The 22,976-nt window shown below is 40.3% G+C and overlaps 2 protein-coding genes and 1 long non-coding RNA gene across 3 annotated transcripts in view; 1 reads left to right on the top strand and 2 right to left on the bottom strand.

Annotated features, from left to right (window-relative positions):
- The window catches only part of LOC306866153, a 527,798-nt gene that overhangs the window by 305,922 nt on the left and 198,900 nt on the right, over positions 1 to 22,976 (bottom strand). The gene's annotated exons all lie outside the window — the stretch shown is intronic.
- LOC306865942 (histone-lysine N-methyltransferase SETD1B-A-like) lies at positions 1,554 to 16,571 on the bottom strand. Its single transcript, XM_079410805.1, has 18 exons — positions 16,384 to 16,571; positions 16,076 to 16,230; positions 15,790 to 15,888; positions 15,313 to 15,583; positions 14,061 to 14,182; positions 12,129 to 13,157; positions 9,093 to 9,848; positions 8,345 to 8,524; positions 8,164 to 8,257; positions 7,802 to 8,004; positions 7,618 to 7,699; positions 7,164 to 7,535; positions 5,686 to 7,068; positions 4,853 to 5,028; positions 4,622 to 4,747; positions 4,402 to 4,521; positions 4,184 to 4,321; positions 1,554 to 4,098 (listed from the first exon to the last, which is right to left on the bottom strand). Exons 1-18 carry the CDS (start codon positions 16,442 to 16,444, stop codon positions 3,925 to 3,927), a joined length of 5,541 nt encoding a protein of 1,846 aa, XP_079266931.1. The 5' UTR covers positions 16,445 to 16,571; the 3' UTR covers positions 1,554 to 3,924.
- Positions 22,580 to 22,976, top strand: part of LOC306865948 (rho-related GTP-binding protein RhoF-like) — a 5,718-nt gene continuing 5,321 nt past the window's right edge. The window contains exon 1 of the mRNA XM_079410816.1: positions 22,580 to 22,944. Coding sequence (XP_079266942.1) covers positions 22,816 to 22,944 — 129 coding nt within the window. The 5' untranslated portion in view covers positions 22,580 to 22,815. The remainder of the gene's footprint in view (positions 22,945 to 22,976) is intronic.

The raw sequence follows: 22,976 nt of genomic DNA, 5'->3' as shown, positions 1-22,976 counted from the left end.
AAGAAGTTATTCTGTGAAAATACAAACTTACCTCAGGAGACAAACTATTTGATGTATATATATACACAACAGCAAAGCTATCAATAGTTTGACTCAAATGCAAAGTGTTCTTTTACAAATGATAAAGTGTTGAAATAAAAATGACATTGTTATCGGTGTGTTTTGTCTATTTTGACTGGCTCTCACACACACAAGCGTGTTGTTGTAGTGCTCATGCCCTTCACGTCCTGTTACGGACGCTGGGAGCACTGCTCATTCACACAAAGAGCCTTTGTTTCTGTCTCTTTCGAGGTTACTAGGTTTGCTCATCTGGCCAGTGAGGTCATTCCCTGCTGCTCACTGACAGAACAGTCACTATTCAGCCTGATGTTCTGAAGTGGACCTCATCAACGACTACTTGCCTGTTAAGCATTGTACTTTAGTACTGGTAACAATTTCTAAGATAATATAACAAAAATCATTAGATGTTAAACAACACTATATTGTAAGAGCAATGAATGTAAATTGGAAATATTTATAGTACTTGTATGTAGGTATATATATATATATATATATACACACACACACACACACACTAACCAGCCACTTTATTAGGTACACCTGTTCAATTGCTTGGTAACACAAATTGCTAATCAGCCAATCACATGGCAGCAACTCTATGCATTTAAGCATCTGAAGACGACTTGCTGAAGTTCAAACCGAGCATCAGAATGGGGAAGAAAGAGGATTTAAGTGACTTTGAATGTGGAATGGTTGTTGGTGCCAGACGGGCTGGTCTGAGTATTTCAAAAACTGCTGATCTACTGGGATTTTCACGCACATCCATCTCTAAGGTTTACATAGAATGGCCTGAAAAAGAGAAAATATCCAGTGAGCGGCAGTTGTGTGGACGAAAATGCCTTGTTGATGTCAGAGGAGAATGGGCAGACTGGTTAGAGATGAAAGGCAACAGTATCAAAAGCTCAAATCATCTCAGACTGGTTTCTTGAACATGACAATGAGTTCACTTTACCTCAAATGGCCTCCACAGTCACCAGATCTCAATCCAATAGAGCACCTTTGGGATGTGGTGGAACGGGAGATTCGCATCATGGATGTGCAGCCGACAAATCTGCTGCAACTGCGTGATGCTATCATGTCAATATGGACCAAAATCTCTGAGGAATGTTTCCAACACCTTGTTGAATCTATGCCACGAAGAATTAAGGCCGTTCTGAAGGCAAAAGGGGGTCCAACCCAGTACTATCAAGGTGTACCTAATAAAGTGGTCAGTGAGTGTATTTGTATATGTACTATATTTCATTAGCATATTTATTAACATATGAATAGAACTGAGTAATGTTAGGCAATATAAAAGGCAGATGGTGAGACCCCAGTGTGCTTTAGACCTCCTACTAACAAAACAGTTATTAATCGTAATTATACTCCCATTCGGAATCCTGCTCCTGCTAACTCTGTACACGGCACGGGAACTTATCTGGAGAAAACATCCAGATTAATAAACTTTACATAAATGTGAGACATGATTAAAAGATTTGGTGAAACAAGTCTGATGAAAAAAAAATCCTTTATTTTTCCATGATCTTTTTTTCCATACATTTGTGGTATAATAAATAGACAGGGGCTAAAGGTCGATTTCACCAATGTCCCTTGCCATTTCTGAATGATAATGCTTTTCCCCCACACTGCAAACAGATTTTCATAGATTTTACAACCAAAAATAAAAAATAAAGCTTGACACAAGCTGAAAATACTGCCACCAGCTCTCTGTACTCACTGTCAGATAGACCTTTCTGAGCCGTGACGCTGTAGCAAATCCTCAGGAACAAAAATATATATATTTATATTTATATATTCACAGTTAAAGTATTTACACTTAAGAATCCAAAGGAAAATGGGCAAAAAAAAAGACGTTTCTACGAGAAACAATCTTTCAAAAGGAAGTACAAATCTGTTTTATGTACAAGATGCATCATTTTCTTTAAATTAGCTATTCAACCCCTTTTTCATATAGTGATCCCTGAAAAATATTCATTTTAAATACTCCATTTGTTGCTCATAAAAGCAGAATGATGCATCATCACTCCCCATTGTGATTAAAAAAGCCTCATTCCTCTATACAAACCATTATTGTCCTGTACAATATAAACATATTTAAAAAGAAAAACAACAAAAAGCTGGGAGACCTTACCCTGTGAGTGAAGGACACGTTTCATAGGTTGGTCTTGTGAGTGCCATTTGGCTTGATGGGGGTTGGAAGCCTCTAGTGCATTTATAAACATAACCAAATCACAAAGAAAAGCAAGTGACCACTCTGCCTTGCAGATCAGAAAGTCTTCTGCTTTCAAAGGGAAATTTGGCTAAATGAGGCTGTAGTAGCTTTTCAAACTTTTAGATGATTAAATACTGAGCAAAATGCAGAAGGACCTCAAAAGGGTCGCCCAAAGTACCGGTGAACTTAGGTCATTCGTACAAACACACACACATAGGAGGAGACAAATGGAAGAAGGTTTGCCTTTGGAGTTGTGACACATTAAAGTACAAATTTGACACTGTATTCAACTTGTACTTGATTTTCTGGGTCCACTGCTGACGTTTTCAGGTCGGCGGACCGAATACTCCAGGGTCTGATATCCTAAACATCGGTGCATCTACTTATATTAGATGTATTAGTGGAATTGTTGCCTGGGCAACCTTTTTGAAAAGCATCAGTGCTGTGAACCAGTTACTGCACTCACAGAGAACTCCTAATACTATGAAAACCCATGCTGAAACCAGTGCAGGTGGATTTTGCTTCTTAAAGTGAACTGGTGGAGACAATTCGGAACATACGTTTGCAGAATAGCAGCATCATATTGGTGAGATTTGCTCCGTTATAGAAAATTCAGCACTAGTGACTAAATATGCATGAAGCCAATTAGACCTCTGCATGTTCATCTGCTGAAATAGTGAGCTGACATGACAAACGCAGAGTTAATACTAAGCTGTACAGCTTTAAAGTGGAATCTTGACTGAAAACAAGCAGCTTTCTGCCTTTACACCTTACAAAAGCTAGAGGGCAGCAGACACGCTCAAATCCAAAGATCACAGAGACGGTTGTAAAAATGGCTTTGAATAAATGAAAGAATAAAGTGTAGTGTATTGTTGGTTTTGCTTTTGATCCTTTAAAAAAGGTCCAGTCCGTAGGTGCCACATGCAGCGCTGGCTGAAATATCGTAGGAGCGTTTCACTTTGTGTAAATTTGCCTGAGCTGTGGACCTTTCTACTGATTTGTTTTGTGGCCGGCGCAGGTGTGCTTTTGTTGAATGTTCTGCAAATTGAAGACAATTGACCCAATTCCGCCAACAATGGTTAGTGTCACAATGAATGCTAAACCTTGTGGGCTAGTTACAGTGAAGTCCGACAATGAACTAAACTTCATACAAGTTGGGCTGGAAGGACAAGGACAAAAAATCTGACCAAAGCTTTTTTAAAACTGAATTTTGTGCGTGTGGGACAGACGTGAGCAGCTTAAAGTGTTTCAGGTCCGAGTTCAGGGATGGGGAGGTCTCTCCATAACCAATCCGCAGAGGAAAAGGGGACGAACGAGGAGCAGTAGCTCCACGGCAAAGACGAATTGTGCCAAATGGGCAGACGACAAAGTGAGTGCCCAAACATTTAGGGGAAAAAAATAAGTCCAGTTCCATAGCGGTCAATGGAAGGGTGGTAGAAAACTCATTTTTTATGCTTGAAAGAGCACCTGTAATTCGTAAACAATCTTGAAAAAGTACAAAAACGAAGTCCCAGACACTTAGCTGCACGGTATATCCAGTGGATGTGTTGGATTTCACCCACTATTTCCTCTGTAGATCCAGAAGACGGGGCGTCTGGGCTTGTTGTTGGGCAGTGCATGTTTTTAAGAAAGTTCTCACCTATCCTTTGGGGTTAGTTTAAGGTTCCCCGGCAGTTCTCTGCGCCACAGAGGCACGGTATCTTTTCGTCCTCGATGGGGAACTTGTAGTCGTAGGTGATCTCCTCGTTAACATTTATTGGCTGCCGGGAGTAGATGACGATCTTTTTCTGCGACTCCACAGTGATGACCTTGGCATAACAGTTCGGCTGCAAAACACAAAGCAGAACATGATCAATATGGTTTTCAACTTCTAAATTTCCTTTTGTTAAAACAACGTACAAGCAAACTCACATTGCAACTGTGATTGATGAAGCGAGCAAAGTTGCCGCATTTGGTTGCGTCTATAATGGTATCGTGATCCACACGGAACATGTAGCTACTGCCGATGCCTTCGTCCTCGTAGCGCTTCTCTCGCATATCTGCAATAACCTACAGATGGAGACAAGACAGTTACAAACAGAAAGGCCAACAAGCAGGGATGCTGAAAGTTGGGTTAGCTTCATGCTCACCTGTCGGATATTCTGGCCGACATATTCGATAACCATCTCATCAGCAGCAATAGGTTCCATGGCGAACAACCCCCAATCATGAATGTGACTTCTACAGAACCGGATCTTCTTTTTACGGAACTGTGGAGAAGTTGTGACTCGTTAGATTTTGACTTGGCTCATATACTGATTGGTGACGTTTAGCAAGATATAAATAGCTGGGTTTCGCTTGTCCTCCTACCTTGAGCTGGTTGAATTTGAGGAGGTCACTGTCGCAGCTGAAGGACGACAGCAGGCGGCGCTGTTCTGACCGCCGCTCTGAACCTGCCCTGGTGGACACTTGGGGCTGTGCTGGAATACTCTTCCCCTGTGAGAAATCACACATAAACACAGTCCACATCAGGACCTTCGGCAATTCAGCTTAATGAAGTATCTACTGTGTATACTCCAGAATTTTATCCCTGCGGCCCACCTGAGTGTCCACATCAGGCTCTTCGGACTGCAGGCGTGAACTATTCAGGTATTTCATTTTGTCTTTCTTGTCGATTTTGTAGTAGCCCTCACTGCGGGCGCAGCCAGTGACATGGTCGCGTATACCGTCCTCCTTCCGCTTTTTCTTCAGCCCTGATGTGCTGCCCATGTTGGTAGGTTCAAAGGAGTCAAGGAGTCTTTCTTTATACGAACAGATATATCTCCACATAACAGGTCTGCAAATCCTAGCAATTAATTTTAGTGAATGCAACTATTTTGTTATAACAATACTGTCAACAAGAGAGTCCCAAAAATGTGAATACTAGGGTTCTATTTGAGATGTAGAAAATTAAATTTTTCAACATCATTCAATGGACTGTGGAGAATATATTTAATTTTGAATTTTTTATTGTATTTTTTAATGTGCGTAATAATGTACGAATGTTAAGTGTTGCGGGGACCCCGGGAAGACTAGCAATGCTTGAGAGCATAGCTAATGGGGATCCAAATAAATAAATAAAAATAAACAAAACATCAACCGAAGAACAGCGATTCAAGTCCGCTATTCCATTTGGAGCCACTAGGGGCATAATTTCTTCACCCCTAGTGGCACCAAACTAAATTGCAAAAGGAACTAAATGACTTTTCAAACACTCCCCCAAATCTTTTTTCTTTTTAATTGAATTCCATTTGCCGCCACTAGGGACACAGATGTTATCAACAGCCACTTTAATAGGATTTTACACTTAAAAAAAGTCTTCGTCATTGATAAAAGGCAATGGATATTTTTTTTAATTCTAATTCGCACATTTATATTGTAGCAGTAAAGGATATGAGGATGGTGGACCCAGAGGGTGTCGTTGAGCCAGTCGTTGCCATTGTCCTGCTGCAGCATCTTGTCGTAAGTTATCTTAAGGTAGCGGATGTCCTCCTCATCAATGCCGTCATTCCAGATGTCATACAAGATGGTCATCTCCTCAAAATCTGAGCGGGGTGGAAAGCTGGGGCGGAGCGGTGATGTCACAGGGGAGTGCATGGACAACAACAACTCTTGCCAACCCCGCCTCTGTCGGCGCGTCTTCGGAATAGGTTCCTCGATGTAAGACAACCTATCTTCCACCTCAGGTATGACTGTCTGGGTTTGGTTTTCCTCTTCCTCCAATGCTGCGGAGTCACCATCTTCTCTTTTGAAGGTCTCTGAAGGGTGGTTTGGGTACAGATCGTTTACTGGTAGATCTGGAGGAGAAGAGGCCACCATTGGAACTGGAGGTTCTTCAGAATCTGGAGGGTTCGCCACAAGTACCGTTTTAGACTTGGGGCGTCCCAGTTTCCTCTTGCTTGGAGTAGTATCTAAGGGCAAAGGAACATCTATAATTGGAACAGGAAGGTCTTTTGGAGCAGCAGGAGAGGAAGTCTCAACAGAATTGGGAGAGGAGCCTTGGGGAGGCAGAGGTGGCTCCTGAAGTGAAGCAGTAGGAAGGGGAGGACCAGGGAATGGGGAAGAAACTGCATTGTTAGGTTGTAGGCTGGCCTGGGGAGAGGCACTGAGTAGAGGCTCTTTAAAGACAGACTTCTCCTCCAAGCTCTCAGAAGAGGCCTTCCTGTGAATGGGAAGGCCTGCAGATGAAGCAGCAGAGTCAGGGAAAGCTGGGGTGAAAGTAAGATCTCTACCCGGAGTTCGAGGGATACCAGCGCTGAGGACAGGGGATTGAGCGGGGTAAGAGAAAGGGCTGCCGAGAATATGCGGCGAGTTCAAGCTGTTACCTGTTAGCGGCGTGTCGCTACCTGGTGTGACAGGAACCGTATCAGTGCTCTGAGACTTGCCCAAACCCCGGGGTCTGTCCATAAGATCTCTCCCCGGGGTGCGTGGGATGTCCTCTTCCGTAGGCAACCGCCCACGGACAGGCATATCCGGCAAAGCTTCGGGAGGCGGCAGAAGGGATCGAGCTTCAAGGGCATGATTGGGGGGAAGTGGAAGGTGCATTGAGGGCGTAGGAAGAGAACAAGGGATTGCAGCCTCTGATTCTAGGGGAACTGGGCCATCACGACCGGGGGTATGGGGAAAGTCTTCTGCAGGGATCTTTGGTCGGGTGTCCTGATCATTGTCTGCAAATGAACCTGTTGGGGTGGGTGGCCGCAAGCTACCAACATCCTCCAGGGTGGCTTCAGCTTTGGGCACTGGAATACTGACCGCCAAATCAATGTCGGGTTCATCAGCTGAAAAGAGAGGACAACCAATCAGGATCTGACTTCAACAAAGAATACACAACTGCTACAGGAACATCAAGGTAAAAAACAGTCAAGACTCTGACCTGGCAATCCTTTGGGAGATGGAGGCCACACGTCTTCAACTCCAGGCTTTATTGAGCTCACCGCAGTATGTTTGTGATCGATCTCTGCCTCATCTAACGCTTCCAGCCTGCCCAACTCATTTGGTTCCTCTTCTGGTGGTGGTCCTGTGGGGGTACTAGGAGCTTTTACATCAACATCCTCCTCTTCAGAAGACGAGGATGAGGAAGATGAGGATGTCGATGAGGTTTGTGCATCATCTTCATCCTCCATTGCCACTGCCTGCTCTTCTTCTTCCTCCTCTTCCTCCCCTGAACTTGATTCATGGTCAGACGAGCTCTCGCTCCCAGAAGAATCGGAATCAGATTTGGAAGAGGAAGATGTGCTAGAAGATTCTGAGTGGGGAAAAAAAGTGAAGGTCATTACCTTCCACAAGTGACCACAAGGGCACAATATTCATCAACCTTTTGCCATTACCGTCATCTGATGAGTCTGATGATTCACTCTCACTGGAGTCTGATTCGCTCTTCTTTTCATTATCTTCCTCATCCTCCATATCCTAAGAAGGCATGTTTATGTTAGGCTCAAATAAGTGTTGTATATAGAGCAATAACTACACTTGATTAAGGTTTATTAAGAAGTACTGTGGATAGGTGCTCACCGTGCCAGAGGACAACCTTTCAGAGGCATCTTCCACTGGCTCCTCTTCATGGTCTGAAAGCGATAACTCCTCTTTGCCAGAGGTTTCCTCCTCCTCCTCGCCTTCGCTGTCCAGCTCCAGAGGTCTGGCTGGTCTTCGCTTGGCAGAAGAACCACCACCATCCGTTCTGGAACTGTCCGTGCGAAGATCTGTTTTTTCTGACTCTTGAGAATGAGAATGAACCTTACCAAGTTAGTTTACAAAAATGGCATGAAATCATCTAAAGCATTGTCACTTTAAAGCCAACAGTGGGAATAAGTTGTTGAAGATTCAGTTTAAAGATCAGAAATATGATTAACTGGGCAAGTATGTCAAGCACACACCTTCATCTTCCAGCTCATCATCGACAGGTGTGGATGGTCGCACCCTCTTATTGTCATTGGTAGATGTTGGTTCAGGGGGCTGTTTCCTCTTAACCTGTAAACAAATGAGTAGCAATTGATAATGAGCAACTTTAACAGTACAACAGCAAAATAACAAAAACACAAAGTGGTAGTTTGCTACCTTGAAGGATGGTAATCGGATGGCACCGCGCAGGCCCATGCTGAGTCCCATTCCCTCAAAGCCCAGACCCTCAACCTTGGTCCAGTTTTCCAGTAAGCTAGAGGATATAGTCTCTTTGGGTTTGGTCCGTTCTTTTTCCTCATCTTTGCCCTCACCTATCTTCACAGGTGTAAGCGTAGCCTGCAGATGCAGAAAAATGATGACGGCAGATAATTCCGTTAGTATAATTACATGACCTCAGGTTTGAAAATTTAATAAACTGTGGTTTTCTTTTTTGACTAATTGTTCCAAAACTCTTTGAAACATTCAGTTCTGGAATCAGCTATCATTTAATGTAGAGCAAGAGTACAGAAGTTAGGGATATTTTTAACTCTTGTAGAAGTTGTACGACTATCCTCTCCAGAGGACCAACAGATTAAATATCAATTTATTAACCCATACCAGGAAGGTTTTAGGAAATGTAATAACATTAATATATAAACTTGTCGATTTCATTTTGCGGTATGTCAATGCAGTTCAGCAACATTTAGGATGAATGTATGAGTGTTGAACAAGAAGTCATTTAAAGGGAAACGATATTTATGAAAGTTACCTATCAACTTGACAGTGATTGTGTATCTGGCACGACATAAATAGCTTGAAAACCAAATTTGCTGCATTTGTTATTATTTCCAGAAGTATTTACATATTCAGCAATAGGTATCATGTAACATTTAAAACAGGCCTGGGTTTGTTGAATGGCACTCACCTTAGCCGAACGCTCCTGTTTCTCCCACCACTCATCAAATGCCCTGAAGGCCACCACCTCCACCATCTTGCGGTTGAGATCTCTTTTCATGATGGCCTTCAGCTCCTTGACGATAACCGTAAGCACTCCATCCACAGTGGCTTTGTGTGGGTCTTCCTTTTGTGCCTCATAGCCTGGAGGGGGAACAGCAGGGTTGAACTTGGGCATATTGGGTAGGGGCCAGGGTTGCCCATGACCCACATTGCCTGCAGGTGCACCAACCATAGACAGAGGCGGATACGGGCCCCCAAACTGCATAGCTGCGGCGGCAGCAGCGCCGGCACTTGCAGCAGCCCCGCTGATGAAGTGAGGGTAAGGGTACGGACGCTGGCTCTGCGCCATTCGACTTAACATCTGGGTTTGCATCTGAAAGGACATGTGAACGCTGCCCCACTGTGGTAAGGAGCTCATCAGGTCCATCTGCATAATGGGCATCATGCCAGTGGCATATGGGTGCAACGGGTGTAGCATCGGATGGGGGCCCACGCCAGGTGGGCCAGCCAGGTGCGCTACGGTTGGAAGAGGAGGCAGTGGCATTGGGAAGCCAGCTTGTGGATGGGGGAGTGGGGGAAACCCTGGCGGGGGCATGGAGATGGTCTGCATCGGAGACATCGCAGAGTTGACCACAATGTTTTTGGCACAGTCCCCGCTAGCGATCGGTGTGCCAGGCATCTCATCATCAGAAATCTCCATGTCTTCACCTGACGACTGATGACCCTGATTTTATGAAAAAAAAAAAAAAAAACAATAAAACATCTGTTACATTAGAGCTCAAACAAATCATTTACAAAGCTAAGCTGGTGAACACAAGTTATTGGCCTATACTGCCTTTGGTTTAACAACTCTTGTGCAACTATGAAAAGTTAAATTTCTTGATCTAGACATAACATTTTAATGAAGTTCTATTGCTCTTAGTAAGCATAATAATGGGCTGGATTCACAAACATCTTAAGAAATAAATCAAGAAATTTCTTAAGATAAATTCCACAAAGTTGAGTTGAGTTCTGCAGTCATTAAAAAGTGGCAACACACATAGGCTAATCATGACCGATCATTGTTCACATTGTCAGTCATCATTGTCACTTCAGAGAACTTGTGCACATCACTATTAATAGTCCTACTATGTATTATATGTAGCTACTGTTGTTGTAATGCTAAAATTAAAAAAATAATTTGAAATAACGCAATAAATTCATTAAATCATTATTTTTTTTATTTTGGTAATTTTGTGCTTTTATCATTTATCAACAAGTCCTTTTATAATTTTATTTATTTCAATTTAATTTATTATCCTTAATGAATTAACATTTATTTAATTTATTTGCAAAGGCAACATTTCTAATTTTCATTTATGTTCTTTTAAGTTTAGGTTTGTTTTCTAATATTCAATTTTTTATTTACTTGAGCTTTATTTCAGTAATTTACCAATTTGAATAGTTACAACACTATGACAAACACACTGTATTTTATATTAAGCAAAAGTAGCACTAGTTAAGATTTTTGTTTTCCAATAATTCATTAAATAATTGTTTAAAGATCTTATCACTAGTGTGCAAAACCAGTGCCAGTGCATGTGCCTTTTCAATAGGATTGGGATCATAAATCAGATCACCTAGAAAAGTATTATCATACCTCTGCTCAACAAACTTCATAACTTGTTTACAGCACAAATGATATGGGACTAATTATATGCACCAGAATTACATTTTTAGTGTTTAAGTCTATTTAAATCACTAACCCTAAGCAATAGTAATGATGTTCTCTTGAAACAATCATTGTAAGTAGCTTGAATGTAAGAATCCAAAGACTTTCAGACATGACACAGTCTTTGTTGAACGATGGTTTTGGAGATTCAAAAAGAACAGAACTATCCTGATGGTCCAGCTTTCAAGCAGGAAGTGAAGCACAAAAGTGAGCTAACGGCTTTTCATTGTTTCTTGAGTTGAACTTAAAGAGGAAGTGAAAGTGTGTTGCACATAGGCGTCATTCACAGTAGGAACATATTTCATGGGTTTGCCATACAGAGCAAGGTGCTGTAATGCAAACAAGTTAATTTACAGGAGGGAGCCTTATTAGACACCGAACATTTATGTCCTTACTGCAGAAAGCCTATTTGGTAAAGATTAACAAGTAGGACTTAAACTGTGCCAGGCTAAACTTTCTATTTTTCATGCTGCTGTAATGTCACAAAGAGTTGAGTTGCAAAATCTCAGGCAAACAAGGAAATAAGCAGTGATACCAAGAAGTCTCCTGGCTAGATCTATGGGTTTAAATAAGCCCTACAAAGCACTGCACACTGAGATCTAAATTAAATATAGAAAAAACAAAAATATGTTTCTACAGCCAGATTGCCCTATTTCTTCTACTGCTAAAATGTGAAACAAAAGGGAAAGTAAAGGGCCTCTTTAAAGGAAGATGAGTACGGTTGCCGCTCACATTTCTTCTGGGTCCTGAAACCCTCCAGACAGCAACCCATAATATCATATTTAACACCACATCGCAAGCCTTTGAGTTGTTAGCTACATTACAAATTAATAGTAAATAGTAGCAAACTACACTAAAGCAATTTAAAAGGCAGTACCTTAAAACACTTTGAGCATATAACATTTTGCTACAAAGATGTCAAAAATATATTATTTAATCAGTTTCAAAAACTGATTCATTGAGGCCTACAAATCAGTTCATTCCATCTGAACAAACCGAAATCAAAACTTCAAAAAGGAGACATTTCAGAAGAACTGTTTGTGCAGATGCAAACTGAAACTAAAGTGAATAAACACTTAACTATATTGAACTGAATAATGACACTAATGTCTCTTATTTAGAGGTGCTTTCCAGCTAAAATTGTATGTAAAGAACTCTGAAACTTTATACTATTACTTGAAGTAATTGAAGTGTCTTTAAAACAATCTGTAGGCCTACTGTATGAAGCACTATATAAATAACTGTGACTTGACAGTAAAGATCAGCAAAGAGAGATCCTATCTCAGGTCTTACCGTGTCCATTTTGTCAACGGGCGTCCGTGGTTCTCCCGCACCGCTTTTACTGTGCATGTTGGAGGGCGACATGGACCTAGAGTTTGTCAACAGAGAAGCAGTACCATGAATAGGTTCGTCATCATCCGAATCAGGAAGCGGCGTTGGGCTGATGTCCTCCAGGCCGGTGCTTGCAGGCCGCGAGAGCCGCTGGGGTGGAATAGGGGAGAGCTGAGAGGAAGACGAGGAGATTGGACTGCCGTCCATGCGAACCTCGGCGTCCGAGTCGCCACGCTCGTTCAGGAAGGGCTTCAGAAGCATTTCTATGCGCGAGTCCAAGCTGTTGCGCTCGGGGTCCTGGGTCGGGGTGCCCAGCGACGGGCAGGGCTCCGGCGTGGAGGGGGGAGGCGTGGCTGGTTGGGTTTCTGGAGCAGGGGGCGGCGGCTCTGGGATTGGCGGCGTTGAGGGCCTGAAGTCGGTGCTCGGGGGTGGCGGGGCTTGAGGCGGTCTCCTATAATCCACTTCCCGCTGAACGGGCTGGTGGAAGGAGGGCTCTGTGTGAGGGTAAACTGGGGGCATTGGGGGCTGATAAGGAGAAAAAGCATTCTTGAAATTTGCACTGGCTGGTGGCGGCGGCGTGTGCGCAAAAGCAGGCGACGGCGGCTCGGGGGGCTGATGTTGCTTAAAACTAGGCGGTTGCTCTGCATTGCCACGATGAGCCCCTCCTCCTGTACCGTGGACGTAGTGCCTCTCTGGTCTTCGGTTGTAGGCATCCTGGAATTTGGTTTCATGCCGTCTCGACTTGTAGCCTCCCGAGGATTCAGCACGGTTCGACTGGAACGCCGGAGTTCCCTGCCTGCTGGAATAGCTGGAGTCCTGAGAGAACGGGGTGCCAGATGGGCGCGGGGTGTGTGGGGTACCCTGGGACTGTGGCGTATCCTGCCTTAGGCTGGAGTAGGCCGTATCCAGGGACATGGGGGTGTTGGTGCCGCCCGGCGTGGCCGTGCCTCCGACTGCAGAAGAACTGCCTTCGGACAGTCTTCGCAAGGGCTGTGGACACAAAAGCACAACCAACTTAAACACATTTCAGAATTTCACAAATCAACTTTTTTATAAACAAAATCACTGGTTTGGCCTTTTCTAATGGCATTAACAATTAACATGCTAATCAAATACATTGCATAAATATTAGTTAATGGTATTCTCTGTGTTCACATATCACTGTGTGATAATGCTCATAACTGAAGGGGGACCGTTCAAAGTGCATGTTGTAATAGCGTGCAGCTCTCTGCTGGTAGCAGTTATTATGTGCATTTCAGTCGGTGTCCATTTAACCACCTGCTGAACTGATAAACTGGATTAGAGATAAAGAGGTTTCTGTTAGAGAGGGAGAGCATTTATACAGTGTGCTGGTGTAAAATATATATCTGTTGTATTAAAATGATGTGTTAACTAATAGGTTAAAATTAAAACTGATTTACTTGTCATGACACAAGATTATAAAAAGCTCAAAACTCCAGCATGTTATACAATGTGCTGGGGTAAAATATGTTTCGTTCTAAACTGATGTGGTAAATAAAAGATTAAAAATTTTTAACGCATTTACTTATGATTAAACATCTCAATACTCCACATTACAACATTATTAAATGTACATAAAAGTAATAAACTATGATTTTTAGAAATACATAATATGAACATTTATAGTAAAAAAAACAACTATTAAATAAACTTTTGTTTTTGTTCTAAATCAATCGGTTTTCGAACCAGTCTGAACAAACCAATTTGATCAAATGAATCCAGCTGCCTAAAGCTACTTTGATACGGACTTTCTTGATGCAGCTGTAAAAAAAAAAGTCTTTAACTTTTGGTTTTGTAGTACAATCTTAAGCGTTCCGATTCTTTCTATAATTAATGTCACATGTAATAGCATAATTTAGTTTTGGTTTTTACCAGCAGGGCTTCAACCAAGCTGCATGGAGAAACTTCACAGGCCTCTTCACCACCAACTGGAAGAGTGAGTGGAGTATAACTTCCATTGATCAGACGCTGTAAGTACCTTTGGCGATTTTCACCTGAACAGATGAGAATGCACAATTCCTGGGTGAACATGATGAGTGGAATACAATGTGGGGTGCCTACATCTAAACAACATACACACATTTGATTTATTAGTTGCATTACAATCTAAGAAAAAAGAAAAAAGTATGCAATTGCAATTTGCATGCATTATATTATCCAACAAATTTGACATTTTATTTTGTTACATTTTCCATTTTCAGTACATATTAATCTTTTGTTGTTGTCGCAAAACCATAACAGAAAAAAAAAATAATTGTAAATCTTAATAGAAATGTGCTTTTTCCAAATACTTTTCCATTTTGTTACATTTTCCGTTTTCAGTTTCAGTACATATTAAGCGTTTGTTGTTGTCACACAAATATAACAGAAAAAAATCATTTCAGAATAAATCTTAATGGAAATGTGCGTTTGCCAAATACTATTGGCTAGAAATCTCACTTGAAAATAAAATTACAAAAACAAGTCTGTAAAATGTTACATGCTTTGTTTGTTAAAAATGTCAAAACTTAAATAGAAATACGCACCATTTATATACATAGACATCATCTAGATTTACACATCAAGTAGGAAAATGACAGTATAATGCATGCACTTTCTATTCATGTCACTGACGAGAACAGATGAAACGGTACTGTCTCTTTAAGAGAGGGGAGACCCAACACAGCTGTCATCCTGCTTTCAGGATCTCACTTCAGTGCATGTCCTTCAGTAAACAGTCCAAACGAAGGGTTTAACATTACCAACATTTCCATAGGTATAACAATTATGTTTTAGTCGTCGTTAACCTCCTCCTATATATTCTAAAACACACCATTTTCTTTTAAATACGTATATACGTATTTTACTGAGATTAAACAATTGCTATGTTGCTTCAAACTATAACTAAATATCTAATTAACAGTTAAAATGCTTTCGTTTCACGTAAAACGTCAAACACATCAGTTAATCCCTCAGCTGCAGTTTAGTGGTTACCCTAGCAACCAACGTAAATTTTCGCACGTGACTTCATGTCACAAACAGTCTATGCAAATATACAAACACAAGCGGTATTTTGGTGTAATTCTGTCAGATAGCATTCCTCCGATGATATTAAAGCCGTAAATGTCTATATTTTAACCCTTACCTTTAGGGTCCAACTCCACGTGGATGATGTTGCCCATGACAGACGTGTTGTGCAAGTTCTGGACCGCATCCTTCGCCGCCTTGACGGTTCCGAATACAATTTTAGCAATTCCGAGATGTTTTTTATTCTTCGGATTGTACAAAATTTCCACCTCCTCAATATCGCCGAACTTCTTGCACATGTCGGTGAGGAACCCCTCTCTGATGTTGTCGTTGAGTTTGGCGAAAGTGACCTCCTTCGGAGGCACGCGACCGATGTAACTCTCATCAATCTGAGGAGAAGAAAGCGATTCTTTGACAATGAAGGTTTGTTTGAATGTCTAGAGACTGCTTGAATGAAAGCACGTGTTTGTAGTATAAACGTTAAACCACTTGTTTTTGAACTCAAAAGCAAGCAATACATTAGATGTGTAAACAACACACTTAAAAAAAGACGAATGCACACATATGTCAGGGGGGGTGTGACTGACTGAACTACCTTAAATTTAGGAACCGGGAGATCAATCTCCTTGTATTTAGTCCACATACGACCGATTCTCGGGTCTCGGACGATGTCCACGGGTGACATGCCGGGGTTCTGCAAACAAAACAAACACATTTATAAACACTTTACACAGTCACTGTCACCAGAACGAATGCGGTACAACCAGAGCTCGTCGTGAATGTTGTGAAAGTTTGGCAAACTCTGTGTCAGGTGTTTACAACGCGACTGATATGATATCCATTCAGCGGCACAATACACGGTAACGGCTCGTTTCGCTCACCGGCGAGTTGAATTGCTGTCCATCGTAGCGATAGAGTTTGTGCGATCCCTTTTTCAACGCTGGGTCGATAATCAACTTGTAACTTCTCCAATGATGACTTCGTTTCTCTCCCGAACTGCAGATAGGATGGCTGTTCTCCATTCCGTTCGCCAAACCTAACGAAGAGATGACAAATACAGAAAGTACGCTTCACAATCCTGACATGCCAAAGATTGATATTTGCACACAAACAGTACATTGTAGAAAACGGGGGGCTTGAAGCGATGCCCGAAACAGACATTACAGAGGAAGAAAAAAGGAAAGCTTACTTGAACTCTGTCTTCTACCGTGATCTTCATTTAGCTTATTTCTTTCGCCAGGTTTGGACATTTTGTGCCCGATCGAGTTAGTTTAATATGAAACGGCTAGATCTTGAACGTTTCGCCGATCACATTACATGATTTTAAAGATACTGCCTCCTTTTTGCGAGCCAACACATATTGTGTGCCTCTAGTCTGGGGTTTCTGTCTCTCCCACAATACACCACTATCTCAACCTTCCGGCACTTTCGACACGCACTTTCGATTTATTGTTTTTAAGTGGTTAAGCAAAAGCGGTATTTTTGTGCGGCTGTCAAAAACACGTACAAATGGAGTTATGTGCGATAAACGAGTACGAAGTGGATATATATTGAATTTCTGGCAGGAAAGCGAACGTTTTGAACGCGTTGAATCTGCGCGATAGATTTACATGGACGTTAAATACAAGATGGACATGGAGGAGCAATGCTGGGGAAGGTTGTTAAAACTGAATTGGGACACGCGCTGAAAGCCCAAATGATTTGGTTTAGAAACGAACTGCGCTTTTGTTTTTATTTAAACATTTATTCCGGAATATATCTTAAGCGGTGCATTCAGAAGGTGCCTGTAATATGAACTTTCACGTGTGTTCTCCTTATAGAAACTAAAAATAGTGGTGATTATTGTGTTTAAACATCTAATGTTAGTTTTTGTCTTGTACTGATACTAGTTGTGATACATGTCTCAATCCATTCCCAACATTGTTTGATATATTCTGCAGTGCTTGGGCAATTGGCTGGTTAACAGCAGTCCCCTCTCTAGCCAATCAGATTGAAGCACCATGGTAGATTCAGCTATTAGAAGCACAGCCTTCAGTTCTTCCTACAGAGAGCAGAAAGAAGGCTGAATGCAGGCGCAGCCATTTTCTCCTACATTGGGACTCAATGGCCAAAATGGGTTTCCTTTGTTCCTAAAGGGATCTAAATCTTGATTTCATCAGCCTTTTATGGACTATTTAATACATACAGTGTCTCTGTTTGCAGGATCTGAGAAGAAGGAAGATGAAATGTTGGATGATATCCCTTTGACATTTTTAAACTTTTTTTCTCTTCCTGGAAACCATCTTTGTCCCAGCAAACTAGGTCATGGCACACCCATATAACAGCATTTTATTCTTTAGTAAAATGCAACTGAATAAACCTTTTGCATTTGATTTATATCATTACTAACTAGACTGTAAAAAGAGAGAGAAAGAAAAAAACACATGAAAGTTACCAACTGCTTTTAAGGCCCTGCCTTGTTCAGGGCCAAGCATTAATCAATAAGTAAGTTTATCTTTATTGTCTTTGCTTATTTAGCTGCAGAATAAATGTTTTATTGCTAATTAAACTGAGGCATTTTATGTAAACTGGCTGAATTTTTTATTTCTTTTTAGTGCTCCCTAAGTGTCATTAGTTTTGAGCAAAGCTTTGTCTTGAGAACATTTAGTTGCATGCTGTTCTTTTTTTTTTTTTAAATATCCATTTAAATTGATTTAAATTGATTGCTTCTCACATTTCAGCAAACAAGGCAGGCCATAGAGAAAAGGACAATTGGCCTTTTGCAAAAATGCTGAATCACAGGTATGATTGATAGGGTTTGTGGTTGTTTTAATGCTCATCTTGATTGCGCCTCACTTTCTTAAAAAACCCTACAGCAGTACTGGTATCAAGACACATTATTATTATTATTTAAGTAAAATGATGTTTAAAGAAATAGGTGGAATTCACTTTTCTTTCATGACGTTTATATTGGGAACAGTGTATTCCTGGTTTTACAATGCAGTGGAAATGCCTTTTGTCAATTGGTATTTTCAGTAAGTGCACCCTCAGTATATCTGACCTTGCGCCAAGGGCACACTTTAATTTCATAACACTATTAGTCTCATAACAGCAAGCTAGAGATAATGTATAAACATGACTCCAAACATTCATAATTATCAAAACACTAATAGAGATATTTACCTTAACATTTTGTTGAAATAATTCTATCAGGCCTAAACGATGAAGAAACAGGAACGTTTTCATTCCCATCTTCGGATCCTTTAACACTGGCTTTAAAGAGGGGGTTGGGTTGCAACGCCTAAAAGGAAGAAAACGACAATAACCATTTTTCTGCCGTCGTTTTTCGACATAATTCACCATTTAACATCTATCTGCGCAGTCTCCAACGAGTGGAGCTGCTGGAAATCTTGAGGCAATTTTAGATATTGCAATATGCAAACAATCACTCTCTTTCTCTTCCTGAAGACAGAATGACAAGAGAAATTCACTCGCTCTTCATCATTCAGAAGACAGAGAAACAAAAAATCTTTCCGAAGGTAATGGTTTATACGACCTTATTTGAGACAAAATGACTTGGGAATATTCTGTTTTAACAGGTAACATTAAAATCAGATTTATCTTTCAAACTCATTTTAAAAATACAATTGTTTTTCCTGTGGGGATTTCTTATAATTATCACACACAAAATAAAAAACAGATAAAGGTGTAAAAATCATTATTGTAGACACCTCTCATTGCTGACCCATGTCCAAAGCGACCTCAGAAATAGCCTGTTGTTTAATGGCTTCTCTGCTGTTCTCATTTTCAACATGGCGTCTTCACAAGGACATCATTGTGGAAAAGAAAGGCTGCCGCCCGCGCCATTTATGGGCGAGGCTGTCTGTCGCTCTTTCAACCGATTCTGCCTTTGTACGTGGCAATCATTGCAAACACAAACTGACAAGATGTGGTCAAAGGGGCTTGCCGTTTGAAAAGCGAGGATATTGCACAAAACTCGCAGTATTATCTCGTGCGTAAAACGCGCCCTCGACGCTGCTGCGCAAAGCGCTGGAAACCCTGTGCCACAAAAACACACAGCAGTAATCTGAGAGTTTGGACGCATGCCACGGGTCCGGGATATGACTGCACCCACCTAACCATTTAAGGTCGGAGAAAGACTCTCAAACACTGTGTGGCATTTCAATCAGCAAGTACAAAGGGAATATCCAGTCCTCTGTGTGCTCTCTCTCGTCCCCCTTTCAAGAACATTCGGTGCAGTTTATTCGCCAGCCATTCAGAGGATCATTTGACGTGATGCATGCAGGATTGCGCACTACTTAGGTTTCTCAGGTCTTCTGCTGAATATAGCACACTGTTGCAACACATACCGGTATGTGGTATGCAGATTGTCGTGTTTTGACACAATTTATGGCTATGTAATTTTGTATATCTAGCTTATTCCACATCTCTATAAATGTGTAGAGAACGGACATATTTATAACCCAAGCATCTCAACATCGGAATTTGGTCTTTGCCTTTGTGTTTTTCTCTCTTTCTCTTTCTTTCTGTGCGTTTGGGGCGACGCCAGCGCCAATTTGTCAACCAGAACGGTATTGCGCAAGGGAACGCACCATCTGTCTTTCGCTTCTTTAGGATTCATGCTTGTTATTGCATGCACACCAATTCGGTTTTGTCTCTCTGCCATAGTCTAAAGTAGGACTGATGTCCGAATATTCCAGAAGAAAGGACTCAAGTCGTGCTGACCGCGTCGTGTGTGCCGCCCAAGGCTGAAGTGGGTCATGAGGCCGTTTTATGGCACTCGTGTGTTTAATTAGGAAAATCCTCTTTATCTTCGTAACCTGCGAACGCAAGCTGTTTCTAACGGCAGGATAGAAGGGCAGAGAAGAAATGCAGAGATCTCAGTCGACACCAGTTTTTATCATTTTTTATTTTAATTAAAAAAAAAAATAGTTTGTTTGTTACCCGATATTCAGACGTGTGCGTAAAGCTTCATCTGTGCTCTGGACTGCTGCAGTGGATCCTTGACAAATTTCCACCTCGTCATTAATCATATAAGCTATGTTCATTTTTGTTTAGATCTTGAAAAGGCACTGTTTTGTATATTTTTTATGTCATTTTTGTGGAGACTGGAAGATGTTTGAAAGCTAAATTCTAAGGGTTTTTTTTAATGCCAATGTGTGTATATTCCCTGTAATGTGCCTTTTTAATGTCAGTCTAATTTTCCACAAGAAATCTGAGGAGATCCTGACGACGGTTCGCATTGCATTTCTCATGTACAATTATTTTAGTAACATTTCACTGTAACTTATTTTCTTAGAATTTAGATCAAAATGGATTGTAACATTTAATAATGGTAAGTATACATACACAGAGATGTTGCACTCAATTAACTGCAATAAATGTAACTTCTTAAATCTAAATTTAGTTTTGTATTTTTTGACGTTTCCTCGAAACGAAGCTGAAGTTCTGTTGTAACATTCAATTACATTTTTATTACATTTGGCTGCGTGTGAACTGATGTAGAACCGAACCAAACAGGCCCATATATGACGGAAAACAGCTCCATGCGTTTATCGCTGCTGCTGTAGGCCGCTTTTGTCCATCATTAATGGATATTAAAGACCTTTTTTATTTAGCCTATGGACTGTAAAATCCATATAAATTATTTTATGAGAACATAGTGGGCTTTTATAATGAATTTTTGCAATGTCTTTCCCTTGCCATGTTTAGAACCAGTAAATGTTATGTGACAGAGAGCCTCCTATCTGTGAGAAATGAGAGGAGAAAAACAGCCTTTTTTCTAGCCTCTCATTGGCTGTGGCAGTGTGGGGGATGCATTAACTGACACCTATTGGCCATTGGTCAAATAAATGAAGAAAGGTTTGTTATTCTCGCAGGAGGACCGAGGTTTTGCTTTGAACAACGGCCTTTAGCTGGTACTATGTGGTTTTGCATATAATTTTGCTTTGACCATACATTTTCATTATGCACGTCACTACCATCTTAAAAGATCCAGTTCTTGATATGTTCTTTTATAAAGAGTTTTTGTAGGCTATTCATAAAAAAAAAAAAAGTTAAGACAAAGTCAACTTAAAATCATTTAAGAACATAAAAAATGATTAAGGAAATAATGAATAAAGAGACATGAACTTTAAAGTTTATTTGTATATGTATAATAATAATGATATATAGTGCATTTTAACACAACTGCAATGATATTTTGACCATTCAGCATCCATATATATATATATATATATATATATATTAGAGCTGGGCAGCGATTAATCGAAAATAAAAGTTTTTGTGTACATAAAGTATGTGTGTGTACTGTGTATATTTATTATGTATATATGAAGACACACACATACAGTATATATTTTGAAAATATTTACGTGTAAATATTTATATAGTTTATATTATATATAAATCTATTTAATATAAAACAATTTTTTCTTAAATATATACATGCATGTGTGTGTATTGCCCAGCACTATATATATATATATATATATATAACAAAGTGCAAGGATTCAGGATGATGTGGTACTGAGGCATGATTCACAATCGTCTCATATGTTCATCTCAAAATAATATATGCAAATATTTTTAAAGTGGGAATTTGAACTGAATTGTTTGCATTTGACATTGTAACTCTGTTCTTTGTAATGTTTTTAATAATTCTTACACTAATAGACAAGCAAATCATTTTTAAAGAGTAAACTTAAATAGTAAAATGGTCAGATTTATTAACACCTAAACAAGTAAAAGTAAAACTATATATATAAAAAAAAAACATTGTTATTTCTTGAAATATAATAAATGGTAACTAAAATAAAAAATATATAAAAATTCAGCTATAGTTGGTGAAGCAACATTTCTCATTTTCATTTGGTTTAACTTAATGTCCTAAAATAACCATAAACTGAAATAAATAATAATAATAAATATAGGAATATTATAATAATAATAATAATAATAAAAACATTACATTGTAATGAAAACAAGAAATACAAAAATAAAACTAAGAAAATGAATCTGAATGATACTAAAATAAATAATAGGTGTGTATATCTCTTAGTAATACAAATAATAACACTTTTAGTTATGTAATTGTCATTAGTAAGAAAGTCATACTCTTATATAATTGACTTAATTATCAACAAATTGCTAATATAATCACTGCAGTGATGTTTTTTTGTAATATCATCCTAAGCATACCATTCAGATTAGCATCCTGTCCTGCTCCACCCTCTGTAGACGGGAGAATGTGAGAAAAAGATTTTCACAGGACTGTCTCAATTAAAATGTAGTTAGGAAGTAAACTCTCCTGACCGGCTGGAGGGAGTGCCTTCATGTACCCCGCCTAGTGATGCTGCAGACCATGTGCAGACAGGCACAGGAAAGAGTCACACATGTTTAACAGCCTCAATTACAGTCACACGCTCTGATCTGCTGGACTTCTTGAAAACACAGTCACATGGTTTGAAAAGAAAAAAGGCAAGAGGAGGAGGAAGTTGAGACTGGATAGCAGCATGCTTACCTGTCAGAGAGTTAGTCTCTCGTTATACTCACCAATGAATTTACGTGACATTTCTGTGCACTTGGGCACCTGTTGGAGGAACTGACCCGGCGTAAAGACATGACGCAGAACGGCACTGTAGCCGGCAATGGCACTCACACTGACTCTCTCAAAATTGTGGTCGTCGGAGACGGGGGTTGTGGGAAAACATCTCTGCTTATGGTGTACGCCAAAGGAGATTTCCCAGAGGTAAGCTTTTAGATGATGATTAAGCTCAAAAA

Source organism: Barbus barbus, assembly GCF_936440315.1.
Source record: "Barbus barbus genome assembly, chromosome: 47".
NCBI classification, from domain to species: Eukaryota; Metazoa; Chordata; class Actinopteri; order Cypriniformes; family Cyprinidae; genus Barbus; species Barbus barbus.
The sequence above is the reverse complement of the archived record's forward strand: the minus strand, read 5'-3'. Positions and strand labels throughout refer to the sequence as shown.

Excerpts from the sequence above, each read along its gene's own strand:
- LOC306865942 (XM_079410805.1), bottom strand. The coding sequence starts at position 16,444 with ATGTCCAAACCTGGCGAAAGAAATAAGCTAAATGAAGATCACGGTAGA. Across the intron at positions 9,849-12,128 it reads CCGTTGACAAAATGGACACG|GGTCATCAGTCGTCAGGTGA; the intron begins GTAAGACCTGAG and ends TCATAAAATCAG. Across the intron at positions 4,748-4,852 it reads AGCCTGATGTGGACACTCAG|GGGAAGAGTATTCCAGCACA; the intron begins GTGGGCCGCAGG and ends GATTTCTCACAG.